At 35.7% G+C, this 9,711-nt stretch overlaps 1 protein-coding gene across 1 annotated transcript; it reads right to left on the bottom strand.

The window, feature by feature from the left end:
* Positions 1 to 7,416: 7,416 nt before the first annotated feature.
* LOC110586458 (60S ribosomal protein L31-like) lies at positions 7,417 to 7,828 on the bottom strand. Its single transcript, XM_044916924.1, has one exon. It carries the CDS (start codon positions 7,823 to 7,825, stop codon positions 7,448 to 7,450), a length of 378 nt encoding a protein of 125 aa, XP_044772859.1. The 5' UTR covers positions 7,826 to 7,828; the 3' UTR covers positions 7,417 to 7,447.
* Between the last annotated feature and the right edge of the window lie 1,883 nt (positions 7,829 to 9,711).

The raw sequence follows: 9,711 nt of genomic DNA, 5'->3' as shown, positions 1-9,711 counted from the left end.
CAGCTCGCAGCCGCCAGCTCACATTAGGGGCTATCGGGGCAGGGCACCAGGCTCTCCCAGGTGATCTGGGTTCTGGGGTCCATGCAGTGAAGTTGCAGCTGTGTGAAGTGGTCAGCTCTCAGCCAGATTAGCATCATCATCACTGAAGGAAGCACCAGTCCTTTTCCTGACCTCTTGGGGAGCTGGAGTCCAAATCTTGCTATTGACCAGTTTTAATTGTTTTAAGCACTTGGCCATAGTCAGTTTCCAACACAGTTTGTGGGAGGCCAAACTTCTCTCTCGGAGGACACCTGCAGGAGACAAGTTATCCCTATTCCTTTCTAAACATATGAGGTTAGAGGTGTGGAAAATATTGTATTGCCTTTTTATATATGATCTAATTATTGTACTCTGCTTGTATATTGCTTAGCTCTATAATAGGCACAACTGAGTTTTTAGCTTTTTTTAGACGTAAAAAGCTTGTATTTTTATGTTACAAAGGTAATAACACTGTGTAGAAAAATTGAAAAAAATTAGGTAACATAAAAGAAGAGGTTAAAACAGAAGTAGTATTTTTCCATAGGTTTTTTTTCTTTCTAGAAAAAAGTGTACACATATACACAGAAATATATTTGTATACATACATATATATATATATATATATATATATACACTTCTTAATTAGATTTTTGTTGATAGTTTTGGACTTCAAAATAATATCAGACATTTGAATATTGAGGGTTTATACAGGAATTTCACACAGATGTGCATACATATGGGCAACTTTGGAGAATATTAAGAGTGACTTATGGCTACATTATTGAATTAGATTATTTATGGAGTTAGTGGATTAAAATTGTTTATAATCCAAAATAAAGAAGGCCTATATAAATTGTAGAACAGTTCTGGTAACAGTGAACTAAATGTCAACAGAATTGTAGTGTACTCAGAGAATTCTATCAAGTGATAAACTTATTAACTAAGACATGGTGTATAATGATCTAGAAAGCCCATACTATCTGAGAAGCAATCATGTGACAAGGGTCACCATGAGATAATGACACAGATCATTCTGGTAGGTTCCCTAATGTAATGCCCATTTTTTTCCATGTTGACTAAGTCTCTTTCCCGGTGGGTCAGCATAGTTGTAAAGAGTCTCAAACTGAGGTTTTATTGTTCCATTTGGGGAGAAAACACTTTGCCAGGCAAAACCACTGAGAGTTAGCTTGTTGAATTTTACTATTAATGCTCCAAGGATTATTGATTCTTTCCTTTGAGGTAAGAAATTTGATGGCAGTTTGTGTTGGATATAATATATTATTTGATAAAGTAAAATATATATGTGAATTTTAACTTTTTTCTTTTCCATCATTGAGAGTTTTTTTTTTTTTAATGTAAGCCACAGAAAAAATATTGCCTCACAACTCTCTAAAGGGAAAATTACATGGATGCAGGGAAGGAGTAATTTGTTGGGAGAAGATGAGGCAGTTCTTCCACAAAACGTGGACATCATCAAAGCACTGTTCTTGGATGGTGGCTGCCAAGCTTATATGGCATTTCACTGATGTTTAACATTTATAATTACTGACACTGCATGAGTTCTGAATAAAAGCATTGTCTTGGGAACTTGAAATCTAAATTAAACCACTTCCAAACACTGAAGAAATGATGACTTTTAGGAGTGCCAAAATGATTCAAGATGAGATGCCTACAAAGAGCTCTAATGAGAAATATCAAAGTCTCCTTCAAGATGAAAGTTTGCAAAGAATAAGTAAGATATTTTAGATAAAAAGTTCATTTTCTGACTAGTTGACATCTGGTATGTGAATAGCTCGTTTATATGGAATGAGATATGTAGAATTGAGGCAGTGCCCCATATAAGTTAATTTTAACATATTAATGCTTTAAACTTTAGGCATTTAAAAAAAAGATTTGTTTATTTATTTTAGAGAGAGAGAGCAAGCAGGGGGAGAGGCAGAGGCAGAAGGAGAGAATCTCAAGCAGACTCCATGCTGAGTGCGGAGCCTGATGTGAGGCCCAATCCCAGGACCCCGAGATCACTACTGGAGCCAAAATCAACAGTTGGATGCTCAACCGACTGAGCCACCAAGGTTCCGCTAAACTTTAGGCATTTTTATTATTATGTATCACATACCTAACTAGGGATTTTAAATACAAAGCATTTGAAGGATGATTTAGTTCTTTTTGATCACTTGGAGTCACAAATGAGAATAGCAGATATTACTTTGTGTAGAAACAATGCAGTGAGAAACTACTGAAGTAGGTATTTTTAAAATTTTTTAATTTAAAAATTTTTTCATTTTAATTCTAGTTAGTTAACATGCAGTGTTATATTAGTTTCAGGTGTACAATATAGTGATTTAGTACTTCTATACATCACCTGGTGCCCATCACCACAGGTGTACTCCTTAATCCCCATCATCTATTTGACCCATCCCCCACTTCCCACCTCCACTCTGGTAACCATCAGTTTGTTCTCTATAATTAAAAGTCTGTTTCTTGATTTGTCGCTCTCTTTCTTTTTTACCCTTTGCTCGTTTGTTTTGTTTCTTAAAATCCACATATGAGTGAAATCATATGATATTTGTCATTGTCTAGCTTATTTCACTTAACATAATACTGTCTAGCTCCATCCATATCATTGTAAATGGCAAGATTTCATTCTTTTATGGCTGAATAATATTCCACTGTGCATGTGTGTGTGTGTATACACATACATACATATATACATACATATATATGTATATATATATATATTCATATCTTCTTTATCCGTTCTTCAGTAGATGGACACTTGGGCTGCTTCTGTAATTTGGCTGTTGTAAATAATGCTCCTATAAACATTGTGGTGAATGTATCCTTCTGAATTAGCGTTTTTGTATTCTTTGGGTGAACACCGAATAGTGCAATTCCTGGATTATATGGTAGCTCTATTTTTAACTTTCTGAGGAACCTCCATATGTTTTCCAGAGCTCCTGCACCAGTTTGCATTCCCAGCAACAGTATACAAGAGTTCTTTTTTCTCTACATCCTTACCAACATCTGTTGTTTTTTGTGTTGTTGATTTTAGCTGTTCTGATAGGTGTGAGGTAGTATCTCATTGTAGTTTTGATTTTCATTTCCCTGATGATGAGTGATGTTAAGCATCTTTTCATGTGTCTGTTGGCCATCTGAATGTTTTCTTTGGAGATATGTCTGTTCGTGTCTCCTGCCCATTTTTTAATTGGATTATTTGTTTTTTGGGTGTTGAGTTTTAGAAGTTTTTTTTTTTTTTTTTTTTAAGATTTTTTTAAAAATAAACTCTACCACCAGCATGGGGCTCAAATTCATGACCCCGAGATCAAGAGTCACATGCTTTACTGACTGAGCCAACCAGGCACCCTGAGTTTTATAAGTTCTTTATATTTTTGGATACTAACCCTTTATTGTATATACCATTTCTAAATACCTTCCCCTATTTGATAGGTTGCCTTTTAGTTTTATTGATTACATCCTTTGTATGGAACCACAAAAGACCCTGAATAGTCAAACAGTCTTGAAAAAGAAAAACAAAGATGGAGTCAGCACAATTCCAGACTTCAAGTTATATTACAAAGCTGTAGTAATCAAAACAGTATGGTACTAGCACAAAAATAGACACATAGGTCAATGGAACTGAATAGAAAATGCAGAAATAAACCCACAACTGTATGGTCAGTTAATCTTTGACAAGGCAGAAAGAATATCCAATGGGAAAAGGACAGTTTCTTCAATAAATGGTATTGGGAAAATGGGACAGCAACATGCAAGACCACTTTCTTATACCATACACAAAAATAAATTCAAAATGGATTAAAGACCTAAACATGAGACCTGAAACCATAAAAATCTTAGAAGAGAACACAGGCAGTAACCTCTTTGACATTGGCCACAGCAACTTTTTTCTAGATATGTCTTGTTAGGCAAGGGAAACAAAAGCAAAAATAAACTGTTGGGACTACAGTAGGTGGTATTTAAAAAAAAATCCCTTCTAGAAAAATTAGAACTTATAGCTCTTTTTTTCCCTCTTGTCTGTCTTATCAATGTGATTTCTCATTGTTGTCATGATATAGTACTATTTCTAAGCTGCAGGGTTTTTGTTTTTGTTTTTTTTTCCTGAAAGAACCTGAGAATAATTCTGCCTCTCTTGAAGAATAAAATGAATGGGTTTTTGGTATGTTTTGCCTGTTTGAGGCCTTACAAGTTCATGGTGTGTTCTGGTCAGCTGAAGAGTTAGAAGCATGACACAAATAAATGATTGTTTTATTATTTATCTTTTTGAAGAAGAACTTCTCTATAATTGCTTAGAAAATATTAAAAAGGTTCAGTGTCCACCATCTAACTGTTAAGGTTCTTGACCATTATCAGATAGATTCACAGAAAGATGAGGATGTTATTTGAACCCTGAACTTACAATCTATTTCCAGCTTGTTGACATTGACAGCCAGAAAGATAGATTATTTGGAATTTTTGCTAAGATGATCATATAAACAAACACAACTAAATGCTCTTAAATTTTAGGTTGTTTACATTGGACTTTGTAAATCGCTGTCCCTGTTGTCACTGTATAATGTTAGATATCACTGATACTTTATCTGTGGTGTCTGAATAACATCACAGTCAAATCTATTATTTCTCTTTCCTACATGGTGCAAATTCATTTAAACAGGGTTGCATCCAAAGGCTTTGTTTCTTTTTTGTCTTTGAGCAAGTAGTTCTATTTAATTTTCTGCTTAGTAAAAATCTAATCTGATGAATTTATTCTGGGTCCTTGTGTAATTGGCGATTCTTAGGTGATGAAATTTGCTGACTGTTGCAATTCTGCCAATTTCAGTTTGTCTTTCCTGCTGACATTCACGAAACCTCTGCCATTAGGTCCTTTAAGTGTCGGTATCAGTATCAGCTCATTTTGATGTCTTTACATTACAAATATTGTGCCTGTGAAGGTTAACAACTATTTCTGAACAGTTTTGTTAGTGAGCAGAGGGCTGTGGAAATGGATGGGAGGAGGACTGTATTTTGAGAGGGCTTTGAGGTGGGAAGTCTTTTGAGCAAAAGGGGCCGCCCGGGGGGAGCTGGGTGTGAAAGTACAGCCATGGTGATACGCAGTCCCTTTTTGCGCTTCTGTCCCTCCATCCCCTTTCTTTTCTGCCGCCTCTCAGAGGCCATTGTTATCCTGAAGTTTGTGTTTCTCCTTTCCTTAAGAATTATACAGTTTACCATATTTAGTTTTGCATGATTTTGGATTTTGTATAAATGGAGTTACACCTTTGTAACTTGCATGTGTCACTCAATGCTATGTGTCTGAGATTCATTCATGAAGATGTGTGTAACCGTAGTTTATTCATTTTTACTGCTATGTAGCATTGGATTCTGTGAACTTATGGTTTCTCTGTGAACATATTTAGATTTATCTAAAATACAAAATTGAGTTGTTTCCTTCTTTTGACTGTTGTAAATCATGTAGTTATGAGTATTCTCGTACATATCTTGTGGTGTGTGTTAGTTTCACTAGGGTGGTGTCTTTCAAACTATGGTTTGTGATCCATCATTGGAATATGAAATCAATTTAGTGGGTTGTGACTAGCATTTAAAAAAAATTCTTAACGCTAGACTAGACTAGATTGGAAAATGTCAGAGTGCATTCTACATCTAGGGGCTGAGGATTGTTTCATAAAACTTTTACTTCAGTACATATGGGTATATGTGCGTGTTATATATGCATGTGTTGAATTGTGACATAAAAATATTTTTTTGGGGGGTCATAACCCTAAATTTTGAAAGCTACTATTCTAGTATACATGGTAAGGAGTAGGATGAATAGGACACAGGTTCTTCATTTTATTTTATTTTTAGGTTCTCAACTCTAACAGTTAATACCAAATTGTTTTCCAAAGCGGTACTACCAGCTTACACTGTTGTGATAGTCTGTGGGTGAAATAGTATATCATGGTGGTTTAAATATTCAGTTCTCTGATTCTCTAATTATGGTTAAAGTTGAGCTTCTTTTTAACTTTCCCTGTGTCCTTCATAAACAACACTTTTTTTTTCCCTGTGCCTTCATAAACAACACTTTTTGCTTCCTTTATTTTTTTTTTTATTTTTTAAAAAGATTTTATTTATTTATTTGAGAGAGAGAACGAGCTGGGAGAAGGTCAGAGGGAGAAGGAAAAGCAGACTCCCTGCTGAGCAGGAAGTCCAACGTGGGGCTCGATCACCTGAGCCAAGGGCAGACACTTAACCAACGGAGCCACCCAGGCGCCTCCACTTTTTGCTTCCTTTTAAAGGAATACTTTCCAAAATAAGATTGCTTCTGAAGATGTCTTACTCATTTATAAGTTTCTGCTTTTCACAATGAAGTTTCTTAAAGAAACTTAATGGATTCCGGCTTGAAAATACTGCTAGTGTGCTGAAGGTTTTCCTAGATTTTTGGCGATTTGGCGATTTGGAGATTTAAGTTAAATTTAAGTGAATCCTGAAGTCAGAATATATGGGGGATCAAAATGAAAAATTTTAAGTTGAAATTCCTCTTATAAGTTTAAGATCATGTTTTGACACCTTTACTTTCTGAGATATGTTTGATGTAGCAAGTGGTTTTTATTGAACTAGCAACTGCACTTTTGACAGAATCTTTTTCTTCTCTGCACTGTGAGTGGAGAAGTAGGTGCTGTTTTAATGTCATATAAATATGCTACCGAGGGTTATTTGTTTTTCTGATTCTTTCCCCACCCAGATTTACTGAGATATAATTGACATATAGCATTGTGTAAGCTTAAGGTGTACGATGTGATGACTTGATACATGCATGTATCATGAAATGTCTGCCACAAAATTAGTTAATACATCTTTCATCTCACGTAATTATCATTTTTTGTTATTGTCATAGTGAGAGCATTAAAGCTCTATTCCCATAGCAACTTTCAAGTATACAGTATAGTGTTATTAACTATAGTCACTATGCTGTACTTTAAATCCCTGGAAGTTACTCATTTCATTAAGTGAAAGTTTTGTACCCTTTGACCGACATCTCATTTCTCTTACCACACAGCCCTTGGCAAGCACCATTCTACTCTTTGTTTCTAAGTGTTGTGTTTATATATGTATATATGTTTATATATAAATAAGTGAATCTTACAGTATTTGTCTTTCTCTGTCTGACTTATTTCACTTAGCATAATGTCCACAAGGTCCACCCATGTTATTGCAAATGGCAAGATTTCCTTCTTTTTTATGGCTAAATAATATTTCATTGTACACACACACACATATGTGTATATATCACATTTTCTTTATGAATTCATCCATAAATGGACACTTAGGTTGCTTCCGTATCTTGGCTATTTTTAGTCTCCTGTAGGCAGCAGATAGTTGGATCTTGTTTTGTTTTGGTTTTTTTTGCAGTTTTATACCTTTATTTGACAATCAGCGATTAGTTTTCATCCACATTAACTGTCTGCAGATTTTTGAAAGTGGTGACAGGTACATAGGTAACCAGTGTGTAGAGCTTGTTTGGTGAATCTTCATCCTCGTTACGTTTTCTGGACAACCGCACACGGATACGGTATGGAACATTCCTTATTCCTTTGGCCCAGACAGCTTTGTTGAGCCTGGTGTCAATGCGCACATCTGGAGTTCCCATCTCCTTCATGGCAAATTTCCGGATCTCTTTGAGTGCCCGAGGGGCACGCTTCTTGAAACCCACTCCATGGATGCGCTTGTGAGTGTTGATGGTGTATTCTCTGGTCACTACCTCGTTGATGGCAGAACGGCCCTTCTTCTTCTTGCCACCCTTCTTCGCGGGAGCCATTCCGCCCGGCTCTGGTTGGAAAGCTGTTTTTTGTTTTTTTAAAATCCATTCAGGTACTTCATGCCTTTTAATTGAAGAATATACTCTATTTACATTTAAAGTAATTATTGATAGGAGAGGATTTACTGTTGCCATTTTATTAACTGTTTTCTGGCTGTTTTATAGTTTCTTTGTTTTTTTTCTTTTTTTCCTTCTGTCCTCCTTTATGAATTGATGATTTTCTGTAGTAGTATACTTAGATTCCCTTCTCTTTATCTTGTGTGTATCTACTATCGGTTTTATTTTGTGGTACTATGAGGCTTACTTGAAATATTTTGTTGATGTAATGGTCAATTTTAAACTGATAACAACTTAACTTTGATCACATACGAAAACTCTACCTTTTTGGGTGAAGGGGAGTGGGAGGTATAGGCTTTCAATTATTGGAATGAATAAGTCACGAGGATGAAAGGTACAGCATAAGGAATATAGTTAATGGTATTGTAATAGTGTTGTATGGTGACAAATGGTAGCTACACTTGTGGTGAGCATAGCATAATAACATATAGAGTTTTCAAATCACTATTTTGTACACTTGAAAGTAATATAACTTTCTGTGTTAAGTATATTTCAACCCCCCTCCACAAACCCCAAACTCTACCTTTTTACTCCTGCCTTTTATGTTTTTTGATGCCACAATTTACCTCATTTTATACCATGTATTCATTAACAAATGATTGTAGCTATAGTTATTTTTATTTTTTAAAATTTTTATTTTATTTAAATTCAGTTAATTAACATATAGTGTATTATTAGTTTCAGAAGTAGAATTCAGTGATTCTTCAGTTGCATATAACACCCAGTGCTCATTACATCATGTGCCCTCCTTAATGTCCATCACCCACTTACCCCATCCCCCCACCCACCTCCCCTCTAGCAACCCTCAATTTGTTTCTATAGTTAAGAGTCTCTTATGGTGTGCCTCCCTCTCTGATTTTGTCTTATTTTATTTTTCCCTCCCTTCCTCTATGATTTTCCATTTTGTTTCTTAAATTCCACTAATGAGTGAAATCATATGATAATTGTCTTTCTCTGATTGACTTATTTTGCTTAGTATAATACCCTCTAGTTCCATCCATGTCGTTGCAAATGGTAAGATTTCATTTTTTTGATGACTGCGAAATATTGCATTTTATAAATATACCTCATCTTTTTTATCCATTCATCTGTTGATGGACCATGTGGGCTTTTCCCATAGTTTGGCTATTGTGGACATTGCTGCTATAAACATTAGGGTGCAGGTGCCCCTTCGGATCACTATGTTTGTATCCTTTGGATAAATACCTAGTAGTGCAATTGCTGGGTCATAGGGTAGCTCTATTTTTAACTTTTTGAGGAACCTCCATACTGCTTTCCAGAGTGGCTGCACCAGCTTGCATTCCCACCAGAAGTGTAAGAGGGTTCCCCTTTCACCACATCCTCGCCCACATTTGTCATTTCCTGACTTGTTAATTTTAGTCATTCTGACTATTGTGAGGTTGTATCTCATTGTGGTGTTGATCTGTATTTCCCTAATGCCTAGTGATGTGGAGCATTTTTCATGTGTCTGTTAGCCATTTGTATGTCTTTTTTGGAGAAATGTCTGTTCATATCTTCTGCCCATTTCTTGACTGGATTATTTGGTTTTTTGGGTGTTGAGTTTAATAGGTTCTTTATAGATTTTGGGTACTAGCCCTTTATCTGGTAAGACATTTGCAAATATCTTCTCCCATTCTGTAAGTTGTCTTTTGGTTTTGTCTACTGTTCCTTTGCTCTGCAAAAGCTTTTTATCTTGATGAAGTCCCAGTAGTTCATTTTTGCTTGTTTCCCTTGCCTTTGGAGACGTGTCTAGCAAGAAGTTGCTGTGG

Source organism: Neomonachus schauinslandi, chromosome 7 (genome assembly GCF_002201575.2).
Source record: "Neomonachus schauinslandi chromosome 7, ASM220157v2, whole genome shotgun sequence".
Lineage (NCBI taxonomy): Eukaryota > Metazoa > Chordata > Mammalia > Carnivora > Phocidae > Neomonachus > Neomonachus schauinslandi.
The sequence above is the reverse complement of the archived record's forward strand: the minus strand, read 5'-3'. Positions and strand labels throughout refer to the sequence as shown.